Raw genomic sequence first — 26,229 nt, 5'->3', positions numbered from 1 at the left:
CAGGCCCGCTCCGCTCCGCTCCATTCCTCCTTCCCGGCCTGCCCCGGCCCGGCCCGGCCCCCTCCCCCGGGCGGGCGCGCCTGCGCGGCGGCCCCGCTGCCATCCGGGTCCCTCGGTGCGGTGCAGCGGGTCGGTAGGCGGGAAATGGCGACTGAGCGCTGAGCGCCGAGCGCCCGGAGCGCGGAGCCGCCGCCAACAGCACCGCCGGTGCCAGCGCTGCCCTCCGCCCGCGGTGCTGCCCCGCGGGCCCCGCTGCCTCCGCTCCTTCCTCCGCTCCCTCCCTCCCTCAGGTGAGTGACGCGGCGCGTCCCAGCCCGGGATCAGGCGGGGGGCGCGAGTGCCCGCCGGGGTGTCCGCTCCTCTCTGGGGCCTGGCCCGCCGCCCCCTCACACCCGCCGCCCCCTCAGACCCGCCGCGTCCTTCCCTTCCCTCGCTCCCCCCCCCTGGGCCAGCCCCGGCCGCAGCCCCAGCCCCAGCCCCAGCCGGGCCGGCCCTGGTGCAGGCAGCGCTGTCAGCCCTCCCCGTGCCCCCGGGCCGCCCCTCGGGGCTCGGGCCTGCCGAGTGTCCGCCCCGCCCGGGCCGGGCCCGCAGCGCTGGGGGCTGATCGCGGGCCGGGCCGGGGCTGGGGCCGCGCGGGTCCCGCCAGGACGCGCCTGTTGCTGCCGCTGCTGCTGCTGCTGGTGGTGGTGGTGGTGGTGGTTGTTGTTGTTGTTGTCGCCGCCGGGGCGGCACCGCAGGACGAGCCTGTCACCGGCTCCGGGGGGATCCAGGGACTCCACGAGATCCAGGAGATCCAGGGGGATCCAGAGGGATCCAGGGGTTCCAGGGGGATCCAGGCGGCTCCGGGGGGGTCCAGGGGCTCCAGGGGGCTCCATGGGGTTCCAGGGGGATCCAGAGGCTCCAGGGGGGATCCAGGAGATCCAAGGGGATTCAGGAGATCCAGGGGATCCGGGGGATCCAGGGGAATCCAGGGGGCTCCAGGGGGATCCCGGAGAATCCAGAGGGATCCAGGGGCTCCAGGGGGATCCGGGAGATCCAAGGGGATCCGGGAGATCCAGGGGGCTCCAGGGGAATCCAGGGGGGATCCAGGAGATCCAGGGGGGATCCAGGGGCTCCAGGAGGATCCAGGAACTCCACGGGGATCCAGGAGATCCAGGGGCTCCAGGGGGATTCAGGGGCTCCAGGGGGATCCGGGAGGATCCAGGAGATCCAGGGGAAATCCAGGGGCTCTGGGGGGATCCAGAAGCTCCAGGGGGCTCCAGGGCATCCAGGGGATCCGGGCCAGGGGGTGTCAGCGCTGTGAAAAGCGGGGAAGACCAACTTTGTGTGGCTGTCACCGCCCGCAGGGCGCAGAGCGGGACCCCCGGTGTGGTGGGACCCCCGGTGTGGTGGGACCCCCGGTGCTGGCGGGACCCCCGGTGCTGGCGGTGCTGGTGGAGCCCCCGGTGTGGTGGGACCCCCGGTGCTGGCGGGACCCCCGGTGCTGGTGGAGCCCCCGGTGCTGGCGGTGCCCCGGTGCTGGCGGGACCCCCGGTGCTGGTGGGACCCCCCGGTGCTGGCGGTGCCCCGGTGCTGGCGGGACCCCCGGTGCTGGTGGGACCCCCCGGTGCTGGCGGTGCCCCCGGTGCTGGTGGAGCCCCCGGTGCTGGCGGGACCCCCGGTGCTGGCGGGACCCCCGGTGCTCCTGGGACCCTCGGTGCTCCTGGGACCCCCGGTGCTGGCCGTGCCCCGGTGCTGGCCGTGCCCCGGTGCTGGCGGGACCCCCCGGTGCTGGTGGGACCCCCGGTACTGGCGGTGCCCCCGGTGCTGGCGGGACCCCCCGGTGCTGGCGGGACCCCCGGTGCCGGCGGTGCCCCCGGTGCTGGCGGGACCCCCGGTGCTGGTGGGACCCCCCGGTGCTGGCCGTGCCCGTCCCCGCTGGGAGAGCGGCGGGAGGAATTAACTCTCCGCATTCCACATCCATTCTCTGCCCGCTCCCTGCCGCCCTCCGGAGAGCACCGAACCCCAGCCTGGTGCTCAGTTTTATGGTCCTTAAGAGCGCTGGGGAGAGGAGAGGACGGGGCTGGTGTTTGTGTGTGGCTCAAACCCGGCTCTGCCCAGGGTACCTCACTCTCTGCCCTGACAGAGGTGATGCTTTTCCTTTTCCTGCACCTCTTGTTTCTTGGATAGATTTTCCATCGCCTTCCAGATGCTCATGGTGCACTTTTGAAAGTAATTCCGACTTTTGTCGTTATTTCCTTGGCCTCTCTCGATTTGTTTCCGCTGTCGGCGCAGCCCGTGAGGAGGATCTCTGAGTGTAACCATCACTCCGTTGCCTTGGGCCAGTGACAACCTCTTCTGCCGTTTTCTCCACCAGTAAAATGGGGATAATAATACCTTGGAGAGTTGTTACAAGAAGTAGTTAATGTTTGCAGAGGACTTAAAAGACCTAAGTGTTATTAATTAAGCCCCATGACACATTAAGGTAAGAGTTAGGCAGCCAGGTTTGCACATGGATGAACCGAGGCAGGAAGAGATTATGATTTAGCCAGAGTAACGTCCTGGATCTGTGACAATAGCACAAAACAAGTTGTAACTGCTTCATGCTGTAGGCACAAGGATCCGGATAACAGATGGGATTCCAAGATTACTTGCCCCTCCCTCCCCAATTTCAGGCTTTTCTCCTTTAGGAGGTTCTGTCTCTGTGACTTCCAGTTGACTGCAGAGCTCCAAGGACACTCATGGCTTGCCCACTTAAAAGTGTTTCGGCAGTTTTCATAACAAGATATATGTTCCAGGATGCGAGCCAAATCCAGACTTAAATTCCATGAAACATTCTCCTCTTTTCCCCTGAAAACATCGTGCGGAACTTGGGTTTTTGATCCCGTTCCAGTCGGTGCAGTGAGCACTGGAAGCTGACATTCCTGTTCCATCAAAGTTCTTTTATTAAAGAAAAATCCCCCTGTCAGTCAGTCAGTCTGCCCTGGAGATGGAACGGGACAGTTGGATTGTTTTTCTGGGGATGTAAACATTCCACGTTTGCTGGGGTTTTATGTGCATTTCACAATTGAGAGGTGATTTTTTTCCCTGCCCACCAGTGTTGGGAATTCCCTTGCAGGGTGGTGGTTCCCCAGCACAGGGATGTGACACTGTCACAGCCTCAGTGGCATTGAGCAGTTAAAAAAAACCCAGAAGTTGTTGTCTGAATTCAAAAGCAAACTTGAGTCTTCACCTCCCCAAGTTTTCTCCATACTGCTCTGGCTTTTCTTTGATCTCCTGTAACGCTGTGAGGTTGTCACCAACAGAAATCCTGTTTGCAGGAGACTTTAGGACTCACATAAAAATCTCTTCTGACAGATTTCTGTGCACATATTTCGTTCCTGTGGAGGAAACTTTTCCACAGGTGTAAGTGGAAGAGTGACTTGGAGCACTTGCACATTTTTGTAGAAACCACTCTGAAAATCAGGCTGAACTATTTTGGCAAGAACTTGCAAGAAAAGCTTGAGTAGGGGGAATTGCACAAGAGAAACTCCAGAGTTCCCTTCCTACCTCAGCCATTCTGGGGGTCTGTAAGAGCAGGATGGAAAAACTTGGGAAGGTGAAGCAGGACTGGGATGTGACAGAAATGTAAAATTCCTGTGTATTTCTAGATATATGTGTGCTCTGAGAGGAGCTTGAGGCTTTTTACCCTTTTGGGACAGTACCTTGGGGTCCCAGAGCATCACTGTGATCAGGATCAGGGCTGGATGTGTGATCCTACAACCCTAAAAGTGCCTTTTCCAGGCTGTGGGTGAGCAGCTGTGCCCTGGCCAGGCTCTGCCCCATCCCTCAGCCTGGTCTCCCTGGGGAGCCAATTCTGATTTGTGCTGGGTTTGGGCTTTGGCAGTGTCAGTGCAGGACTGCTGGGATGATCCCAGATTTACACGCTGCCCCCTCCCTCTGATCCTGTAATTCCTGGGCAATATTCCTCTCCACAAGTGCCTTTCTCACTCAGCACTGAGAGCAGATCAGATGTGGTGATTCTGACTCCTCTGAGCCCAGAAAGTAACGGGACAAGTCTGGCAGAAATCCCTTTGTTTGCTGGTCCCATAACTGCTGTCACCAACTCTTGTTTTAAATAGGAGATTGTTTTTTGTCTGTTGTGTGTGAGAAGTTCCTGGGGTGCTGCTCCCAGCACAGGAGGGACATGGAGCTGCTGAGCCCAGGGGAGATTTCCAAGGTGCTCAGGGGATGGAGCAGCTCTGCTGGGGGGAAAACCTGACAGGGATGGGATTGTTCAGCCTGGAGGAGCCTCAGGGTGATCCAATTGTGGCCTCCCAGGACTTGAAGGAACCGACAGGAAAGATGGAGAGAGACCCTTGATAAGGATCTGGAGGGACAGGACACAGGGAGTGGCTCCCAGTGCCAGAGGGCAGGGCTGGATGGGATTTGGGGCAGGAATTCCTGGCTGGGAGGGTGTGAGGCCCTGGCACAGGGTGCCCAGAGCAGCTGTGGCTGCCCCTGGATCCCTGGAATGTCCCAGGCCAGGTTGGATGAAGCTTGGAACAATTTGGGACAGTGGAAGGTGTCCCTGCCATGGCAGGGGCTGGAACAGGACCAGCTTTAAGGTCCCTCCCAACCCAACCCAACCCAACCCATTCTATCATTCCGTGATATGATGTTTGCACATCCCAACTAAATCCTCAGAAAATGCAAATATCCCCCACAAGTGCAGAGTTGATTAATCAAATTCCTGATGGGTTGTGATTTTCAGGGGGCAGAGTGTTCAGATGGAATCCTTGCTGGGATCCCTGGGAGGGAAGAACAAGCTCTCAGCAGCTGGTTCAAGAGGAGTGGCAGCTCCAGCCCCACTGAGAGCCCTGTCCCAGGGGAATTCCCTGGATTGCCCCTGGATCTGCAGCTCTTCCCACTGCTGCAGGGAAAGCCAGGTGCTTGAGAGCCCATCTGACATGTTGTTTACATGGTGAGGTGCCTCGATGGCCGTTATTTAGTGTCTTAGAAAAATAAATATTTGACATTCACAGATGAAGACATTTTCAATAGCACTTGAAAAATTAAGTGGGAAATCATCCACATCTAAAGCAATCAGCTCAGGGGTTGGGTTGGAGCTTCCCCAGTTGGCAGGGCTAACTTTTTCTAAATAGATTACTTCCCAATCAGATCACTTCCAGTAATTACTTTGATTAAGGTGCTCTTAACTTCTTGAATGAAAAGTTCTCTCATTTTATCCTGTGATCCAAGGAAAACCCTTGTCAGGACAATGTGCTGTGAGGAAAGAGGGAGCTGAGCTTCAGCCTGGGGTGCATTTCCACCTCTGCCAGGCTGTTCCCTGTGGGATCTGAGGAGCCTCTGCTGCCTCAGTTTCCCTGTCTGGTGGCTCAGTGTGTGTGGTGATCCAGGGGAAGGGGTTGTGCAGTTACAGGATTAACTCAGCACCACATCACTCTGTGCTCTGGTGGGACAATCAAAATCCAGCTCCCCACGGGGGAAGTTTTCAGAGTCCAGCCCCACCAGGCAGATTTCTGTGCATCCTGCTAAAAATAACCCTGAAGCCAACACTCAGGAAGTGCTGCATTAGATCCAGCAGGGATCCACTGCTCTCCAAGTGATGTTTCTGCTGGAGTCACACAGAAAAGGGATGATGGAAATAGAAGTTATCCCTAACAATCCTAACCTGCCTCAATTCAGAATTCCTTTTTGCTGGGTGAGGAGTCTGCTTGGGATGCACGAAACACCTCTAGTCCTGTGCTCACAGTATTTAGTGTAGCAGTATCATTTTAAATATAAAACTGTCATGAAAATAAGTTTAACTAAAAGGAGCTGTTAACTCCACAGCATCTGGAAAACAAGCTATGGATACTCACTTAAAGGAGCACAACTGCAAAAAATACATCCTACTAGTCATTGCCAATATTCCAAGTGGAAGTAGGAGAGAAGAATGTAGGACTCTAAAGCATTTGGATTAGCACTTACCTGTAAATTAATTACCTTATATGTATGAACAGGAGTGCTGTTAGCAGCAGAATGGGGCCAGGGAGGTGATGCTGCAGGGTGCAGCAGCGTCCTCAAAGCCTCACAGGGCAGGGAGGGAAAGTAGTTAATTTAAATTAATAAAGTAACAGGAGCTCTGACCAAATCAGAGCAGTTGTTGTGAGCAGTTTGGCCTGTGCTGCACCAATCCAGTCTAAATCATAACTCAGTTTACCCTGGGCCGCTGCAACCCATGATTGCTTTGATTTACCCTCCACTTGAGGAGGTGCTAATTAGAGGAAGGGAGGTAACTCAATCTGAGGCTGAGGCTGCACCACAAGGGCTTCCCTGGCCCCACAGCAGCAGCCTGGTTAGTGGGGAACCCCACACTGGGTTCCTTGGCTGTGCCCTCTGGGGAAAAGCAGAATTCCCCTTTCCCAGCAGTTGGTGCTGGCCTGGGGAAGCTGCTGGGTTAGACCCAGCCTAGCACAGGTTTCCTCAGTCCAGGCAGAGCTTAGGGGAGCTCTGTGTGCCCTGCTCAGCCTGGAAGGGCTGGCACAGGCTGTGTGTGCCTTACCCAGTGCTGGGATTTCACCTCCCCTGCTGGAGTTCCCCCTGGTCTGGTTTACATCCAGTCACTGCTGTTTGGAGTGTCCCAGAGCTCACCTGGCTCCAGGTGACACCTGGGACTGTCCTTTGTCCCTTCCAGAGGATGGAACCCCCACCTGAGAGACTCTTTCCTCCCTTTCCTGGAAGCTTCTCTCCTTTTACCATCCCAGGGGAGCTCGTTTAGGTGCAGGAGGTTTGTTTTTGTGTGGGGCAATGATGCCCTGGGATTGTGGGCACCCAATTCCAGTCCCTGCCCTGGATAGAGGGAGAGAGGGGGATCCTGCAGGGGATCCTGAGCCCCCTGTCCTGGCAGGGTGGGATGTGCTGTGGGAGCAGCTGGGACAGGATGGACCATGGTCAGGAGCTCAGAAAAGAAAACACAGATCAGAGACAGCTCCTCACCAGCTCCATGGGCAGCAGGGCTGTGCTGGGGCTTGCCAGAGCCAGGGAGAGTCTGAACTGGAGCTGGGAGGTTTGTTTCCAGAGGGGGGAAACAGTGTACAAAAAGTAAAGGAAGTGTTTGATAAATAGCAGGAATATTTACAAGGATGTTCAGGGTACTCACAGGGTTGTGGATGTGGGATTTAGCTACAGTGTATTTGTTTGAGTCTGTCTGACACCTTGAGCTCCTGTCGAGACCAAGCAGTTGTAGTTAAATCACTTTAGATACAATCAGAAAAGTTTGTTTATTTGGCTTATCGGGCCAGAAATGATAAAGATTACAGGAGAAAATGAAGTTAGCGTAATCTGGATGCTTTTATGTTCTTAAAAATAAAGATTTGGAAGAAACTTTTAAGGGTTTCACTGTACCTAAAATAATAATCCTAAACAACTGTAATTACTGGGTTTAGAGTCCTTCACTTGGTGTTGCTTAGGGACCAGGAAGATCATTGGTACTTTGAAGAGAAAGATCTTTGGGAGCTCAGTTGGAATAATGGGCTGCAGAGATCCAGGTTCAGGTGAAGACTTAATTGTTAGGTGTAATTACCCTGTTGGACTTACTTGAAGATAATTCTCTTTTGATAATAGATTGGTTTATTATATACCTGAAGAGGTTTGATAATGTTCCATCTCAAAGACTAATAGCTAATATAGAAATGTCCTAAGTCAATTAACAGAATAGAGTTCCAAACCATAAAATAGCTTAGGATTAGAAAATAAACATTTGTCATTGGTGGTATGTGCCTGCCAAATGAAAAAGTCATTTTGGGAGGGTTTTTCTGCTCTTCCTCCACTCGGTGGATTTCTGTTCCCTGCCCTGAGGTGTGAGCAGAGTGTGGAGCTGCTCTGTGCCCTTTCCTGGGAATTCCAGAGCCTTTGTGGGAATGACAGGGGTAAAGCTTTGCTGGTTTGTTTGATGGTTGGGTTTTGGCCGTGCACTGAGGTGACTGTGCTGATAAATCCCCGCTGCTCTGTGCTCTGTGAAACCCTGGGGAAGGCAGGGAGGAGCCCTGGGAGGGGCTGTAGAAGAGGATTCCAGCCCCCAGCCAGCACCCACAGGATGGAGGCAGAGCACTGAGAGCTGTGCAGAGTTCTCCTGTCAGAGTGGGGATTTCCCCAGCTCTGCTCCTTCCCCTTGGCTCAGGACACTCCTCCCCTGCTCCTGCACTGGCCTCTGCAAGAGATGCCTGTTCAACTCAGCTTTTTTTTATTTATTTATTTATTTTTTATTTTAAATCAAGGAAAGCCAGGTGTGAGGAGAGCATGAAAACAGCCAGGAGAGCAGAGTTTAACCTCTTGTGGAAGGTTCTGAAGGGATACAGTGCAGCAAGGAAAGTGTTTGCCAGGGCAATGAGAATCATATTATCATCTGAAGAGTCTTTATCCTGCAATAAAAATAGGCTGCTATTTTTAAGGCCAAAGGAGCAGGCAGAACCCTTATCTGTCCCTTTAAAAGACAGGACCTGACAAGGTCCTGTGGGATCCATGGCTGTGCCTGTGAATCCTGGAGGATTCAAGTGAAGCTTTTCTGGTGAAATTAAGCAAAAAAAGGCAGGAATTCTCTGTTGCAGAAATTCCTAAATTCTCCTCAGCAACACAGGAGTCACTCTTTGCCTTCCATAATCCAACACAGACATACTCAGGTTTATTAATCTGCTCCTTTCTGTTTGTTGTTTGTTATTTTTTTAATTAAAAAGATAACTAATATCGGGTGAGGTGAACAATTAGAACAAGTAACTGCCCAGGATTGTTCTGTAGTCAGACAAACATCCCGGAAGGTTGTTCAGGAAGTGTTTGCAAACCTGTGTGTGCCATGGCCTGTGGCAGAGGGACTTGACTTCCATAAATAGGCTCTCCCTGTGTGCCTGGCAGTGTGGATTAAATGTCCAGAGAGCCTGAGGACAGCTGGGCCCTCCCAAAATCCCAGCAGGAGCAGTGCTGCTCCTGTGGAATCTGTTCCTGCTCGTCTGAAACTCCAGCTCTGCAAACTTTTCCTTTCCCAGCTTCTCATCTCTCAGCAGCCCCACAAGATCTGGAGGTGATTTGTGTGAAACTGTGTCATCCTGGCAGATCCAGAGGTTGGAAATAGGGTCTTGTTTCTGCGGCAGCTTTTGGGGTTTTGATCTGAGGTATCCTGACCCCAGTTCTCCAAATTTCCTCCTTGCTTAGTGTGACACAAAGTGGAAAGGCTGAATTAATTCCCCCCAGTGCAAAGAGAGAAATGTCTTGGCTGGGAGGGGATAAACTTTCAGTTCCAAATGCGTTTGGTGTAATCAAAACAAAGCCTCACTAGCAGAGCAATGGCAAAACAGAAATGTGATGGCTGGAGCAGGAAGAGAAAGGAACAAAAGATCTATTTTCTGCTGGGGCCAGTTGTGAAGAGCTGCCATCCTTCTTTGGGAAAACCCTTCTGAGGATGTGTTTGTTTTAGGAGTGATACTCAGACTTGGGGAGAGGAGAAGAGAGCACAGGGTGGGTGTCCTGGGGATCAGGGTTTGAGCAGGGCAACTGAAGAGCAAAGATTTTAAACAGGATTTTGTTTCTGGAAGTTGGGGAGGAGCAGAAAATGGGCTTTCAGTGAAAGAGGGAGAATTTAGGGGTGCCTTTGATAGTTGTCATTCCTCACTGTTGTTTTGATGGAACTTCTGTTTGCTTTATCCATTTATCCAGGTTTCCTAACCCAGCACCAACATCTGAATAGTGCACAGTGGGTGATTGGCTGTTTTAATAAATCTGTGCCTTTTTATTTTGCTTTTGCCTACCCCAGACCAGCATCACTTCCAGACTGCTTTGACTCAGGGTTTCCTGCTTTTACAGCTCTCTCAGCTCTGCAGGGGCACAAAAACACACCTGAAGATTGGAGAGGAGTGACAAGTAGTGCAGTCCATTGGAAAATACAAAATCCATCTGCTGGAGTGGCATGAAATGGCTGTGATTTTCTAGGGAAGGAGAATAAGTTGGTTAAAAAAGTTGTTGAAGGGGAAGAGTGTCAACACCTTGAACTAACCAGGAATATTTTCCTGAGGTGTGTGAAGGGCTTTGGGGGCCTTTGGGGTGAAGCTTTCCCTGCCCTTCAAACCCCTCCTTTGTCACAGCTGCTCCATCTGGGGACAGGTCACAGCTTTGTGTTTCCATCTCTCTTTACATCCTGAATTGATGCTTAAAATTTTAAAAAAATATTAAAAAAATAATTTTCTTTCTTGGCTTTGCTTAAGAAATATTTCAAGAAAAGGCCCAGATGAATAAATAGGAGTTTTTCACCTCCTGTGTTGCTGTCACCAAAGTCACACTCCGAGGATGTTCAAGTTGTCTGAGTCCCCTGGAGCTGCTGTGGTGTGGAGGTTTGGGATGGATTGGTTTCTGTGCTGGCAGCTCATGTTATTCCTGAGTGCCAAACTGAATGGAGAAACTGTTCAACAGTGTAGTTTTGAATTTTCTTGTCACTTACCTCTTCCCATTGTTCCTCACCATTGTTCTTTTACCTTTTCCTGTATCAGAAAGCCCTAAACCCTGTAATTAGATGTGCCTCACCTAATTCTCCTTTTAATAGTTGGGGGGAAGCAGAGAAAACAGCAGTGTCATGTGTGGTGGGGGATAAACCATCCCTGGGTGCAGATTCCGTGGAGGTGAGCTCTGGGCTGGAAACATGAGTCATTCCAGGAATTCCTTTCCTGTAAGTGCAGTGTACCTGTGCCATGGAATAACAACAATATTCTCATGGCAGGGAGCCTGACACTTGGGGTGTGTGTGGACAAAATGGGATTTATTGCAGCCACTGCTGTTTTTTTAAGAGCTCCTACATTTTATTTTCCTGCCTCACAGATTATTGAGTGGATATTTCTTTTAGTCATTCTTTGTGATGTTCTCTCCTGAAAAACAAGATTTTTCCCCTTTTTTTCCCCACTTTTTCTGGGTTTATCATAAAGTGTAGAAGTGATTGGAGAGAGAAGAGTTTGGGGCTGGTTTCCCTGGCACAGTGGGGGTGGCAGTGCCAGCCCAGGCTCAGGTCTTTGGTCCCCCCTGGCTGTGCCATCAGGGATAATCCAAATCCTGCGGGGCTGAGGAAGGAAATTCTCCTGCGTGTTTAGACTTGATTATTTTGACTGTGTTAAGTTTTGCAGGCTGGTTCAGGAAAGAGCCAGGGCTGTAATTCAATAAAACCTCCCCCAACAAGTGGGCCCAGTGCTGGGAAAGCAAACCCCTGTCTGTGAGAGGATTGTAGGTACCTGTTGCTAAGTCCATTAGGGATATTTATAACCCCAGCCTTGATACCCAGGATGTGCCCTGAGCCAAAGCAGCCCCTGGCAGGGCTGCCCAGAGGAGCTGAGCCTTTCCCTGCTGGACAAATGTGGACTCACCGTTCACAAATATTCAATTGGTTCATCTTTTGCCTGGCTGATACTTGTTTCAGTTCTAGAAAAATTAGACAACTTATACTATAGGAAATTTGAAGTAATATTTTCATTCCCACATTGGAATTTCATTTGTGTCAGGCTCTGCTCCCAGGGAACAGGGACAGGAGGAGAGAGAATGGGCCAGGGGAGGCTCAGGGTGGACATTAAGGAAAATTCTTCTGGGAGTTCTCCATGCCTGGCCCAGCTGCCCAAGGCAGTGGTGGGGTCCCCATCCCTGGAGGGATTTAGGGTTAGTGCAGGTGGCACTTGGGGACACGGGCTGTGGTGGCCCTGCAGGGCTGGGGGTGCTGGGACTGGGTGCTCTCAGTGTTCTGTGACATCACTGGGGGCTGGCAGAGGTCACAGAGCCCAGGTGGCAGTGCCATTCCGTGTGCCATGGCTGGGGCTGGCCCCACACACTGCCCACCCCAGAGCTGGGCCAGCTGCTCCTCCTCAGCCCAGACATCCACACGGTGAGTGCCCTGCATGGAGCCTCTGGGGCTCCTGCCAGCCTGGGGCAGGGTCTGTCTGTCCTGGGACTGTCCTGTCCCTGCTGGGACTGTCCTGTCCCTCCTGGGGCTCCTGCCAGCCTGGGACAGGTCCTGTCTGTCCTGGGACTGTCCTGTTCCTGCTGGGACTTTCCTGTTCCTCCTGGGACTGTGTTCTGTCCATCCTGGGATTGTCCTGTCTGTCCTGGGACTGTCCTGTCTGTCCTGTCCATCCTGGGGCTCCTGCCAGCCTGGGACAGGTCCTGTCTGTCCTGGGACTGTCCTGTCCATCCTGGGACTGTCTTGTCCCTCCTGGGACTGTCCTGTCTGTCCTGGGATGTGTCCTGTCCCTCCTGGGACTGTCCTGTCCATCCTGGGACTGTCCTGTCCTGCTGTCCAGACTCCACCCTCTCCACAGTGTCCAGCTGTGTCACTCACTGGCACTGCTACATTGCTCAGATGCCCAATGGTGCCCCTTATAAACTGATTTTTTGGTATAAACATGAAGCTCGCTGTTGTCTCAGTGAGCTGCTCAGGTCTCTGAGGAGGAGACAAGATCTGAAGTGACTGTGGTAAAGAAATGAGGAGGGAGCTGGAGCAAGGACTGAGGTGTTGGAATGTGTCCAGACAACAGAGTTGGGGAAGGATTTGAAACATAAATCCAGTGAGGAACTTCTGGGGGAGCTGGGAAAGGGGCTGAACCTGGAGAAAAGGAGCTCAGGGGGAATTTGTGGCTCTGCACAAGTCCCTGACAGGAGGGGACAGCAGGGGGGTCCCAGGAAACAGGGACAGGAGGAGAGGGAAGGGCCAGGGGAGGCTCAGGGTGGACATCAAGGAAAATTTCATCACTGCCCAGGGCAGTGGTGGAGACTCTGCTGCTGGAGGGGTTTAACAGCCCTGGGGATGTGCAGACCTTGCAGGGCTGGGCACAGCTGGACTGCACTGAGCACTGCTGGAAACGCTGAGCTGTGGGAAATGACCCCCGTGTGAATATTCCCTGTAGGAATTGTGTGTGACATCACATTTCACCCCTGGCCAGACCCACAGAGCACTTTCCTTGCTCAGTCTGACAGCAGAGTCAGAACTTGGGTCATTCCTGGTTAGCTGCAACACCTCGGTGTGAGACTGAGATTTACCTGGGAACAAACACAGCTGTGTAACAGGTTTTGGACTGGTTTTCAAAAATACTATCAGTGTTTCCCTGTCTGTGACTCATCCCAGTGCCACCGTTGCCTTTTCCTAAACAACAGACCTGTTGTGACATTACTTATATGGTAAATGTTGCAGGTTGTTTATTCTGTCTGTGCAGCAATCAGATCCACACTAAATGGACTCCAGAAAGGCAACTTACGTGTTAAATGCTATATTTATTCTGTCTGTGCAGCAATCAGATCTGCACTAAATGGACTCCAGAAAGGCAGGCACTGATTCCTGTCGTGATAAGCATAGAATTTTCTTTAAAAACCTGGGTTTTGTCATGATTTCAGGTAGGAGAGGCAAATTACTTTCTTTCCAGTGTTTCTGTGCATTACACCTCAGACGGATTTCTTGCTACTTCATTTTTTTCTGCTCCTGATCCATCATAAGAATTATTTTAAACATCAGGAGTCCCCTTCAGAGCAGCCCAGCTCCAGGCAGTGCAGAGGGCACGTCCCCAGCCCAGAGAACAGTGACACTGAGGCTCAGGTGTGGCAACACCAGCAGCCCTCTTGGAGGCTGGAGATAAATGGGACACATTCCCTTTTCCTCTGCTTTAATAAATCCTGCCCTTGCATGGGAGTTCCCAGGGTGTGATGTGATTCCCAAACTCAGCTGTGTTGGAGCTCAGTTTGGGCTCATTGCAGGGCTGCTCTGTCCTCACCCACTGAGTGCACAGGCTCCCAACTCCTCCTGTGAGCACTTGGCAGGGATTTAGATTTATGCCTCAAGTTCAATGTGGAGACTGGCAGTGAAGTGTTTTGAGGAACACAGAGAGAGGAAAGAACTTCCTGGGTCACAGAGTGCAGTCATTTGGGGCTGGAGACAGCAGGCACCCCACAATCAATCCTTTCAGCTGCTGACACCCTCCTTGTCCTGCCCGACAAGGTGTGACTGTTCACGGGCTGGACTCGGTGACCCCACAGGTGCTTTCCACCCCAGACAGCTCTGTGTGTTTCCTCCCTGCCCCAGGGGAGGCTTGTGCAGGCTCAGTGATGTTCTGGGTGTTGTATCCACGGTCAGATCCATCTGTTTGTTCCTCGTGGTGCTCGCGCTGAAATCGCTGCTCCTCTGCAGCATCACATCTGTAAATCCTCACATTCAGGAGCTGCATCTCCTCACTGAAAGCTTCCTGTTTGTTTTTTTTTCCCTCTGCAGCTTTCCATGTGGCACCCATGAAGATGAGGCTGAGGACACGGAAAGCTGCCCAGCAGTCCAACCAGCTCCACACGCAGCGGGCGCTGCGGGCCAAGCGGAAACACTCGGAGGTGGAGGAGCCCTTACCTGGCGGCGGGGGAAAACCACCCAAAAATGAGACTGGCCTCTTGTCTTCCATCAAAAAGTTCATTAAAGGAAGCACACCCAAGGTATGCCGGCTGCAGGGCCCTGCTTTGCTTTCCAGTGGGTCATAATCACTTCAAATTTGATTGAAAACTGGTTTTCTTAAAAATTAATTGTGTGGTGAAAGCAAAATGTAAAGAATTTGAAGGCAAGAAGTGCCTGTGAGTTGTGTCAGGTAAAGCAGGCTTGGAAACCTTCAGGAGTCAATTGTAGGCATGTTCAATAATCTAATTATTCACTGGCTTTATTACCTGATGTTTCTTTGTGAAAATGTCCAATAAATTCAGTACATTCCTAATTTCTGTTTTAAGGATTCCTTGAATCCAAATTCAGTGCTAACAACTTAGAAGAAACACTCTGTAAGCAACAATTTCTTGACTATTTCTGGCAGTTTTATTCAAAATTGTTCAGGAGTTCATTTAATCAATGCAGGTCAAACCTCACAAATCCAAGTGCCATGGAAGTGGTGCAGCTGCTCAGGGATTCCTGCAGTGAGCACTGCCCTGCTTGGAGCATCACATCCAGCCCTTCTTGGGGAAAACCGTGAAATCTCACAGCTGGAAAGCTGAGCTTTACTGATCTGCACATGAGAACACCTGTTGCATGGACATTTGAGGGTGAAAAATACACACATACACACAAATATATATATATATATATTTATAAACTTTGGTAGGCTGAACGTAACCTTGCAATCACTGCAAAAACTGGCTTTTTTTCTCTAGATGGAGGCCAGTTAAAACCCCCACATTATCCATCCCAGAGGTTCAGATACTGCCCTTATGTAACTGCAGATTTGAAAGAGTGTCCAAGAAATCAGAACTAATTTACAGTGTATCCCAGATCAGCTATGAGACAAATAAAAATCTGGTAAAATTTCAACATTTTATCGACTTGTAGATGTTTTTTGGGGGAAAAGGGTAAGAAACCTGTCAGGAAGATGTGCCTGCACATAGAGCCATGCACAGAGGATGTGCAAAATTCTTTGGTTCTGTCTCATTCCCATGAGTGCTGCAGTCACTTAGTTCCAGGTAAGGAGAATCCTTGGATTTTTCACAGCTCAGTTTTGCCCTGCACTGGTGTGGGTTGTCACACTGGATATTGTTGGGCAGTTCACCTCCTGTGTATTTAACAGGCAGAGAAATCAAGTTTCAGGTCATTTTGATTGCTTTGTCCCTGCATTTCCCAGCCTCTGCAGCACTGGAACATTTATAGATTGGCTGTAAAGACAATTTTTCTCCATGTACAGTTTTCATTCCCCACACTTTGACTCAGTTTCAGCTCATGTAAAATCCCAGCTGGCCTGACACTTGTTGCACATTCTACATCTGGAAGTGAAGCAGTAAAAGGATCCTTGGTGAACTTTCTCCAGGAAAGAAAACATTCTCTGCTCTATCCCATGGGAAAACAGCCACTGCTCAGTGTGTTTCTTTTCCCCTCTCTTTCCTATTTTAAGGAAGAAAGAGAAAATCCCACCAAGAGGAGTCGGATCGAGCGGGACATCGATAACAACCTGATCACCTCCACGCCCCAGACCGGGGAGAAGCCCAACAAACAGCTCTCCAGGGTGCGGAGGAAAAGTCAGATGAATGGAGGTGTGTAAATGCTCCCTCAGTGCCCTGCAGTGCAGGAGTTCCCTCCTCTCCCACTGTGCACTGACCCAGGGCTCTCCTGCACTGGGGGAGCTTCCTGGGGCTCTGCCTGACTTCAGGGACAGCTGGTGACAGCAAAAACAGGATTTCCAGAGGTGTGAGAGCACTTCCAGCACCCCCCAGACAAACCCACTGTATCTCTGTGAGAACAGTTTGGGTCAGCAGCTGCTACTTTGGAACTAATTTAACTTTTTTTGTTGTTGTTTTTAATTATTATTCTAGAAGTCCCATACTAACTTAATTTAGCTCTTCTCCCATTTTCTCACAAATAAGAGGGAAGCATCACCTCCCAACTCTTGGTGTTTGTGGAAATAAACTGGTGTCCTTAGGTGCTGAAAGTGCTTGTCAAGGGCATAGAGAGATGTCTGTCAGAACTGTGAGATGGGGATTTGAGTTGTGGGCTGTACATACCTGTCCTGCCATTCAGAGATCACCCTTGTTACGTGGAGATTCAGTTAATCCTGTCCTTTGTGACCTGTGACAACAGCTGGCACTTCTGTCCCTCCCCAGTTGTGTTTGTACCTCTGTGTGTGTGAGGAGAGGAGCAAACGCTGGGCTCTGGAGCAGCTGCAGCCTCGGGCAGGGAATTCTGACCCTTTCTTGTGCCTCCCTCTAGTGGAGCCCTGGCACTGAGAGCTCCCTCCAAAGCACTGCCAGGATTTGTCCCTCTGCTCCTCGTGTGCCCCTCTGGAGAGAAGCTCCAGAGGTGTTGGGAATGGACACTTTGGGTTTATGCTGAAAGAAAGACTCTCATAAACCCAGCTGAGCCATGAGCAGGATACAGCCCTAGAGTGCAAATGCTGAAGCCCAGCTGGGTGATGTTTAAACTCATATTTTTTTCTTTTCCAGAAGCTGGAAGTTACGAGATGACGAACCAACACGTAAAGCAAAATGGGAAATTGGAAGATAACCCCACCACAGGCAGCCCCCCACGGACAACGTTACTGGGAACCATATTTTCTCCTGTTTTCAATTTCTTTTCACCAGCAAATAAAAATGGTGAGTATTATTTAAAAAAGCCAATAGTCTTAAAGCTGAGAGTGACGGATTTTTGTATGAAATAACTGCTTTGAGTGACAGTACACTTCTCATTCTGAGTTACTGCTGCCAGGCAAAAAGGCTCCTGAATTTTTGGATGGGTTGATGGTTAAGGAAAGAAGCTTTACAAACAATAGAACGTTTCTTCCATAGGTGTATTTAGTGGTGCACCTTTCAGTAAAAAAAAAAAAAAAAGGAGAAAGAAAAAATAACAGGGATTACATTCCTTGTCCCAAACATGTTTTAAAATTGTTGTTGTGATCTTTGGTTTGGTTCTTATTTTTGTGGCGTGAATCGGTGCCACAAGTTGAATTATTTTTCAAATTATTTTTATCATAATTATTCTGCGATATTTAATTCTTCTGTGATATTTAATTCTGCTGTATATTTAATTTTCAAAATATTTTTATCATAACTATTCTGTGATATTTAATTCTTCTGTATATTTAATTGTTTAATTATTCTGTAATATTTAATTATTGTGTGCATATGTGGCTAATAACAAGTGTGAGCAGGATGGGGATGTGATGGGGAGCTCACCCTGAAAGTAAAGGGGTTTTTGGGAATGTCCCCCAGGAACGTCGGGCTCCGACTCCCCGGGCCAGGCCGTGGAGGCCGAGGAGATCGTGAAGCAGCTGGACATGGAGCAGGTGGACGAGATCACCACGAGCACGGCCACGTCCACCAACGGCGCCGCCTTCCCCGGGCAGCCCGGCCCCCTGCGCGTGGCCAACAACGGCCTGGGGGACAGCCAGGAGCCCGGGGACAGAGACCTGCCCCCTCTCACTGGTATGGGACAGGGGACAGGGAATAGGGGACAGGGGACAGAGACCTGCCCCCTCTCACCAGTATGGGACAGGGGACAGGGGACAGGGGACAGCCAGGAGCCCGGGGACAGAGACCTGCCCCCTCTCACTGGTATGGGACAGGGGACAGGGAATAGGGGACAGGGGACAGAGACCTGCCCCCGCTCACCGGTATGGGATGGGATAGGGGACAAGGACAGGGGACAGGGGCAGGGGACAGAGGACAGGGACAGGGACAGGGGACAGGGCCAGAGGACAGGGGCAGGGGAGGGGTACCAGGGAGGCCAGTGCCTTGGCAGGACTCCTGTCCCACCTTCCCTTGGGTAAGGGACAGGGATGGGGACAATGCCTGTGCCATGGGGCAGGAGAGTGATCCTGGGGAGTCCAGCACCTTGGCAGGGACTCTCCATTTCCTTTGGGGTATGCAAACAGTGTTAATATTGATTTTTATTGTTGGTGGACCAGTCTGGTTTATGCACCACAGACACAGTTTTGGCAGGACTTATCCATTCCTGGTGTAGCTCAGGTGGCCTCAGCACCTCTTCTCATGGAAGCAGACAGTTTGTCACTGCTTTCCTCCCTGGGGCCTCACCTGCACGTTGTCCCTTAGAAGAACTGCACTAAGGAGACCAGCTCTTGTGGGGTTTTTTGTTTTGATTTTTATTTTGGTTGGATTTCAGCACCAGTATCTCCAGACAGTGGCTACTCATCAGCTCATGCAGAAGCCACCTATGAAGAGGACTGGGAAGTCTTTGATCCGTAAGTGCCAGAGTTTCTGCTGGAAATAGTAAATTCATCATTTGGGGTAGTGGATTAAAATGCTTCTGTTTAAATTGAATCGTTTTCATGTTACCATAATGAACTCCAAAAGCTCTTAGCTTAAAAAAAAATATGTGTATGCTCATCTGGGGTTTATTTCAATTTAAAATACTTATTGTGCCTTAAATATTTCAACTATTAACTTGGGCTGCAGCATTGCAGTTCAATAATGTCCATTTTGACAGCAAAATCTGTCTTATTTTCAGATACTATTTCATCAAACACGTCCCCCCACTAACAGAAGAGCAGCTGAACAGGAAACCAGCTCTCCCACTGAAAACCAGAAGCACACCAGAGTTCTCATTAGTTCTAGACTTGGTAAATAAAGATATTTTTACACAAACTTCATACTTTATACACTTAAATTTTATATATTTTATTTAACGATATAAACACAAACCAAAGCAGGGGAGATGGAACATTTCCCTTATTTTGTTCGTTGTGGAAATCAGTTGTGCTTGCCTTAAACTAAGACTGGTGAACGTTGCATAATTTTAGTTAAAAATAGTGAAAAAAGAATTAATTGTGATAGGAAGAGAATTTGAGCTGTATTTGCCAAATCCTTACATCCTGCATTGCAGTTTTAACATCTCAAACAGTTTATCTGTCCCCATAAAAACTTCCCTAAATCCAGTGTGGGGGAAAAATGAGGTGGAATAAATGGGAAAATCCAGTAATGAGTGTCTTCCATCAAAATTGATGAAAAATTAAACTTTTACTTGTTAGAACATTCTTAAAGGGCACAAATCCACGTTCTGAAATACTCTTGTAAAATATATTTGTCTTTATGATGATTTATTTCAGTGTCTCTGTTTGGAAAGTTGTTTCAGACCCTGTTAATGGTGATTTTTTGAGCAGCATCATCCCTGTGATCGTAGGAATGGGTGGATTATTCACACTGAAATTCCAGATACTGGAGCTGAATGAGAGAAGAGCCTACAAAGTAAAATACCTCCTTAGAACTACACCCCCAGCACACAGTTTTAGTGACAATTTTCAAAAATTATGATAATAATACAATGTTTAATTCATCCTGAGAATCTTCTTCAATCTTGACAGCACTTGCACGAAATTACATTTTCCATTCTAAACAGACCTGCTTTAAGATGAACATAAAATGCAGAAAACTACTTCCATTTGCAGCATTGTTTTTTCACACTCTTTTTATTTCTCTTATGTAACTTTTTCCTCTAGGATGAAACATTAGTGCACTGTAGTCTAAATGAATTAGAAGATGCTGCACTCACTTTTCCAGTTCTTTTTCAAGATGTCATTTACCAGGTAAATAGAAAAACACAGACTTTTTTTATTTTGTTTTTTTTTTGGGGGGGGAACCCTTGCTGTGTGTAGTTTGGAGGGAGAGGAGGAGCAGCCTGGAATTTTACATCTGCAGGGAATTTTGTATTCACTGAAACTGTTCCCCTTTGCAGCTCCTCCCTGTGACCCCAAATCCTGCATCGGGGTCAGAACCCTCCTGACTGGGGCCTTTTTTGACTCCACAATTCCTTTCAGGGAATGATTTCTCTGTGTGTGTGCAGTTCTGTGCTGCTGGTGGTTGAGTTTATGGAAGTGTAGAAACAACTGAAGTTTTATTTTAAATCACTTCTGACACCCCCAGGTCAGGCAATTGTTGGTGGTTATTCAGAAGAGGATTTAGTTCTTGTGTCCAAGGTTTGAAGTGGTGCTGCCCTGCTGGTGGGAGCAGAGTCAGGGTGTTTAGTCAAAGCAACCAGTTTCATTTTTCATTTAGAGATTGTCCAGCTTCTGTGTTTTATTAGATTTTTTTCCTAATTCCATCCAGTTTTCCAGTGGAGGTGTTAATGGTGATGTTATTGTGTTCCTCTCCCCTCTGAGATGCCCAGGCTGGGATCTCCTGCTGTCACTGGGTGCTGTTACACATAAATTGCTGCTTCAGTTTGTTTCTGATGCTGATTTTTGCTGATTTTGGGAGGTGGTGGGGAGGGGCAGGGTTTGCTGAAGCCCCATCACTAAATGGACATGAATTACACTCACACTGCCCAGTTGTGTGAACAGAAAGAAGGAAGTTTATTTTTGGGATTAAGGTTTAAATAATGTGTGGAATTTGATCAGCGATTGGGCCACGAGGTTGACACTTCTCTGACCCCACTGGTCAGATTAGAACTCCATCAGTTTGTCCTTTTTCCAGGGAAAAATGCAGAGTTTTTCAAAACATCACTCTTTGTTTGTGTTACACGTGTGAAAACTCAAGTACAAAAATACAGAACATCAGAAAACTGAAAAAAATCAGAGCAACAAACCCCCTCTGTGTCTCTCTGCTGCAGGTGTATGTCAGGCTAAGGCCGTTCTTCAGAGAGTTCCTGGAAAGGATGTCTCAGATCTATGAGGTAAAACTGTCAGAAACCACCTCTGAACATCACATTTTAAATTGTATCCACTTGCTTGTGCCTCCAGTGGTGACTTTGTCCCCTCCAATCCCCAGATCATTCTGTTTACTGCTTCTAAGAAGGTGTATGCAGACAAGTTACTGAACATCCTGGACCCCAAAAAGCAGCTGGTCAGGTAAAACCAGAACAATGTCCTGGGCAAACTCAGACCAGTGGGGTGGGACACATTCCTTCCTGCAGTGCCTGATCCCCTGGGCTGAGAGAGGGAGGAAAATGGACTGAAGGGATGGAATTGGTGCCTTGTGATAAAATAAAAACCTGTCCCTGTTCAGTCTCTGTTGGGTTGGCTCATGGGAAATGACTCTTGGGGATCCAAAATGTGCTTTGGAATAGACACTGCAAATAAAGGAAATGAAATGAGCACCTGGTTACTTTTAAACTATTCAAACTCGAGTTATTTGTTATAAATTGTGATTTGTGTAGCTTTTACAATCAGCATGCTTTTCATTCTCATTCAGTCACAAAACCATTTGTCTGTTGGTTTTGTATTAGAGCTGGTTTTTCATTTCTCAGTACTGAGCTTTGTTGGGAAGTGCTTGGCTTTTCCAGTTCCCCGAGGCAGAAGGAAATTCCAGGGCTGAGATTCTGTCACTCTCACCTGGCAGAGGTTCTGTCCCTGGCATTCCTGGACTCAGACTGATTTTTGCTCAGGGGTGGGATGTCCCAGGCCAGGGAACCCCTCCCTGGAGGTGCCAGAGCTGTGTGACAGCCCAGGATGGTGCCCAGGAGGGTCCTGGAACTGCAGAACAGAGTGTGGGGCAGTGTCCCTGTGTCCCCCCTCCCTGCAGACCCCTGGTCCCAGCACTCAGGGATTGATTGTCCCTGTGTCCCACCTTCCAGCACTCAGGGATTGATTGTCCCTGTGCTGGGGCAGGGGCAGGCAGAGCCTGCAGAGATGTCCCTGTCCTGTCTGGGGCTGCTGTGACTCTGCCACCAGCCCCAGGTGCCTGTCAGGCCCCACACGTGTGACTCACACTCTAAATATAAATGTGGCAGCTCATTTCCCTCCATGGCAACGTTGGGAGCTCAGCTCCTGCATGGAATTAGGCACACTGTGTGCAGGCTCTGAGCCCTCCATTTAAACCTGCAGGCTCTGCAGTGGGGCTGGGCAGCCCCAAACCTGCTTTACAACTGATGGTTCTGTGGATGCACCATGAAATAGGAGTTTTATTTCAGTCAAGAGTCCTTTTAGTCAATCCATCCATTCCTGCTGTCGTAAATTACACAGGAGGAGGTTAATGGGGCAGGGAAGGAGTTGATGGGATGTTTTGGCCATGAGACTTTTTTTTGAGGTGTAATAACTGAAATAGTTTAATTGCCAGCAGAGGTGTAACAGGAAAGGAAAGATTCCTTGTGACAATTTGTGTTCTGGCATGAGCTGGCACAGGGCTGCCCTGTTCTGTGAGGGCTGGGACAGAGTAAAGGGATAATAAACCCCAATAAACTGGCTCTGTGCAGCACCTGGGGCTTGGCACATCCTTGGGGTGTTCTGGGTCCCTTCCTTGGCCTGTCTGTGAGAGGGGTCAGAAAGAACCTGAATAAATAAATAAATCCAAACACCCACCCCAGAACTGGGTTAGTGCAAAATCACCTGAGCTGGGCGTTTTACCAGTGAAATGCTGTAAAGAGAACAGAAAAAAGGGCTCAATTCCCTAAAAGGAGATCAGAAGAGAAAAAATTGGATAATGTTTGACAGTGCCCTGGTGCAGTGTGGGCATTGTCATTAATGAGTATTTTCCTTTACTGACAGGCATCGACTCTTCCGTGAGCATTGTGTGTGTGTACAAGGGAATTACATCAAGGATTTGAACATCCTGGGCAGAGACCTCTCCAAAACCATCATCATTGACAATTCACCACAAGCCTTTGCTTACCAGGTGAGGGGCAGAGCTTCCTGAGGGGAGCAGAGAAGCCACACTTGGATTTCACTCCTTATGTAAGTTTGGGGCTTTGTGTTGAAGTTTACAAACGAAACTGTGGGGAAAATGCTCAGGAATCTGCAACTTGGAAATATTTCCTCCCCAAATGCTGTTTCACAAGTTGTATTTGTAGATAAATTAAATATGAATTGTGTGTTGATTTTTTTTTAATTTTTTTTTTTTTTTTTTTTTTTTTGGTATTTTAACTTCAGCTTTCCAATGGAATTCCCATAGAAAGCTGGTTCATGGATAAAAATGATAATGAACTCCTAAAGTTGATTCCATTTCTGGAGAAACTCGTAGAGCTGGTAAGTGTTTGCCTTCTTGGGGTTTTTCTTTGTGTTCACCCTCCTAAACCTGCAGATGTTTTTTCTCTGTGTTTCACTCTCCTAAACCTGCAGAGAGTTTTTTCTCTGTGCTCATTCTCCTAAACCTGCAGAGGAGTTTTTCTCCCTGTTCACCTTCCTAACCCTGGGGAGGGTTTTTCTCTGTGTTTCACCCTCCTAACCCTGGGGAGGGTTTTCTCTGTGTTTCACCCTCCTAACCCTGGGGAGGGTTTTTCTCTGTGTTTCACCCTCCTAACCCTGCAGAGGGTTTTTCTCTGTGTTCACTCTCCTAACCCTGCAGAGGGTTTTTCTCTGTGTTCACTCTCCTAACCCTGGGGAGGGTTTTCTCTGTGTTTCACCCTCCTAACCCTGGGGAGGGTTTTTCTCTGTGTTTCACCCTCCTAACCCTGCTCTTTCCCCCACAGAACGAAGACGTCCGACCTCACATCAGAGACAGATTTCGCTTGCATGATTTGCTACCGCCCGACTAAAGCCTTTGCTCTCACTGCCGAGGGGAGGAAATGCAGGACCCTGTTGGACTAATACAAAACATTGCCATTACTGTTGAAATTTTGCATTTTTGTACCCCGTCTTGCTTTTCTTATCTTTGGTGCCCAACAAATGATCAAGGGTTACAGAAAGAGACTTTCTACACCTGAGGTTGCCGCCGTCAGTACAATCCAGTACCCGCAGTAGGGAGGCTAGAACAGAAAAGTCTTTAGAACTAGTGCAACTCCAAGGAAAAATTTTTTTTTTAATGTACAGGACATCTGCAGTTTATAAAGAAAATTCTGTTTCTGCCACCAGCAGTTTGACCTGTAGAAACACAGGATTTTATGATACAACAGAGATCGAAAACGGACTCGGATTTTCTCTCTGTTCGGTGCTCTAAGTGGGTTTGTAGCCACTTTTCTGTTACTTTTAAGATTCTCATTTCAACAGGAATGGCCAGTAAAAGTCGTTTTATTTTTCCTGTTAAGGTTTATAACCTTTTTACATTTTTGACCTGTATTTAGATTAGGATTTCATTATGCATTCCTTTTAGTTGAGGCGCTTCATAGTTTTTTCTGGAAATAGCCAAATTTTGTTAGTTTTTTTATTAAACAGTTGGCTGGCCGTTTCCCTGCTTTGTCTGCCTGCATCCTGTATATTTGTTTTAAAAAAAAATATTCTCTAGTTTTTAGCCCACGTAAGTTTCATTTAGAAAGAAAAAAAAAAAAAGGCAAAAAAAAAAAAAAAAGCCCTGATCCTTCATTTATATTTTTTCTTTCTGTAATATTCTACTGTAGTCAAAAAAAAAAAAAAATCAAGAGACTGGCTAGATAAGAAGATAAAGAACGACTAAACACTCGGAAGATCCTGAAGCATTGCCATGGACAGAGCACACACACACACACCCACCCCTGGGCAGTGGCACCACCGTGATGGACAAGGAATTACCTCACCCTCCGCCGGGCCCTGGGGCAGGACCAGCTCACCTGGGGCAGGACCAGCTCACCTGGGCAGGACAGGCTCACCTGGGCAAGACCAGCTCACCTGGGGCAGGACCGGCTCACCTGGGCAGGACCGGCTCACCTGGGCAGGACCAGCTCACCTGGGCAAGACCAGCTCACCTGGGGCAGGACCAGCTCACCTGGGCAGGACCAGCTCACCTGGGCAGGACCGGCTCACCTGGGCAGGACCAGCTCACCTGGGGCAGGACAGGCTCACCTGGGCAAGACCAGCTCACCTGGGGCAGGACCGGCTCACCTGGGCAGGACCGGCTCACCTGGGCAGGACAGGCTCACCTGGGCAGGACAGGCTCACCTGGGCAAGACCAGCTCACCTGGGGCAGGACCAGCTCACCTGGGCAGGACAGGCTCACCTGGGCAAGACCAGCTCACCTGGGCAGGACAGGCTCACCTGGGCAAGACCAGCTCACCTGGGCAGGACCAGCTCACCTGGGCAAGACCAGCTCACCTGGGCAGGACCGGCTCACCTGGGCAGGACAGGCTCACCTGGGCAGGACCAGCTCACCTGGGCAGGACAGGCTCACCTGGGCAGGTGTGGAGAGGCTCCTGTGACACTCCTCCTCCTCCTCCTCCATCACTCTCAGTCCGGCCGTGGCTCCCCCTGCAGCAGCAGCAGCTCCACCCCTGGGGGGATATTTTTTTTTTTCTAACGGAGGCTTTTTTTTTCTTTCTGGAAAAGGGAGGATTTGTACGAGTTTTAGGAAGCTTTTTTTTTTTGTTTTGCCTCTCGACTGCATCGCCACGCCACAGGGCTCGGACTGGTTTTGTGTAAAAAAGATGTCACAGAACGGCACTTTTTCTAAAGAGAAGTTTGCTATTTTGTATGCTTGATAAGAAAGTACAGTATTGGGAAAATTAAAGGTGGACAGCTGATAATTGAGAAGTATGTCAATTAATTTTTTATGTATATTACCTGTTTACTTGTACAATTTTATTGTACAAATTACATGCAGCTTCATTTTCAAATGAGTCCTTAAAATAAGGAAAATCTTTTTAGCAAAACATTTAATTTTTGTATTTTTGATTTTAAAAGGCATGAGTTATGTCAACTTTTTTCCAGTGTATTAATGAAGATTTTAACTTTTCATCAGGTTGAGTGTTTTCTTACTATATTATCTGTTGTGTATGTAGCTAGCACATGGTGTCACTGAACTGTTAAAACTTAGCATGTAGAGCAAGCCTGTTTTGTGGAAAATCCTTATTCATTAAAAAAAAACAAAATCATCGTGGCAGATTTTCTGCAAAAAAACAAAACAAAAAAAAAAGTGAAAACATTTGCAATTCAGAATACTGATTTTTTTTGTATTTAAAGA

The 26,229-nt window shown here is 49.1% G+C and overlaps 2 protein-coding genes across 3 annotated transcripts in view; both read left to right on the top strand.

Annotated features, from left to right (window-relative positions):
• The window catches only part of CTSH (cathepsin H), a 163,496-nt gene extending 145,339 nt beyond the window's left edge, over window positions 1-18,157 (top strand). Inside the window, exon 13 of the mRNA XM_083870836.1 lies at window positions 18,144-18,157. The gene's annotated coding sequence lies outside the window, so the exon portion shown is untranslated. The remainder of the gene's footprint in view (window positions 1-18,143) is intronic.
• Window positions 232-24,968, top strand: CTDSPL2 (CTD small phosphatase like 2). 2 transcript variants are annotated; one of them, XM_083870832.1, is made up of 13 exons: window positions 232-290; window positions 14,237-14,445; window positions 15,876-16,014; window positions 16,924-17,070; window positions 17,686-17,898; window positions 18,596-18,674; window positions 18,941-19,052; window positions 19,929-20,015; window positions 21,038-21,100; window positions 21,196-21,275; window positions 22,911-23,037; window positions 23,292-23,387; window positions 23,831-24,968. In XM_083870832.1, exons 2-13 carry the CDS (start codon window positions 14,254-14,256, stop codon window positions 23,894-23,896), a joined length of 1,401 nt encoding a protein of 466 aa, XP_083726958.1. In that variant the 5' UTR covers window positions 232-290; window positions 14,237-14,253; the 3' UTR covers window positions 23,897-24,968. The 2 variants fall into 2 exon arrangements, with proteins under 2 accessions (XP_083726958.1, XP_083726957.1); XM_083870831.1 differs by having other exon boundaries at window positions 16,921-17,070.
• Window positions 24,969-26,229: the final 1,261 nt, after the last annotated feature.

Source organism: Zosterops lateralis, assembly GCF_965231275.1.
Source record: "Zosterops lateralis genome assembly, chromosome: 13".
Lineage (NCBI taxonomy): Eukaryota > Metazoa > Chordata > Aves > Passeriformes > Zosteropidae > Zosterops > Zosterops lateralis.
This window is presented reverse-complemented; position numbering and strand designations above follow the sequence as displayed.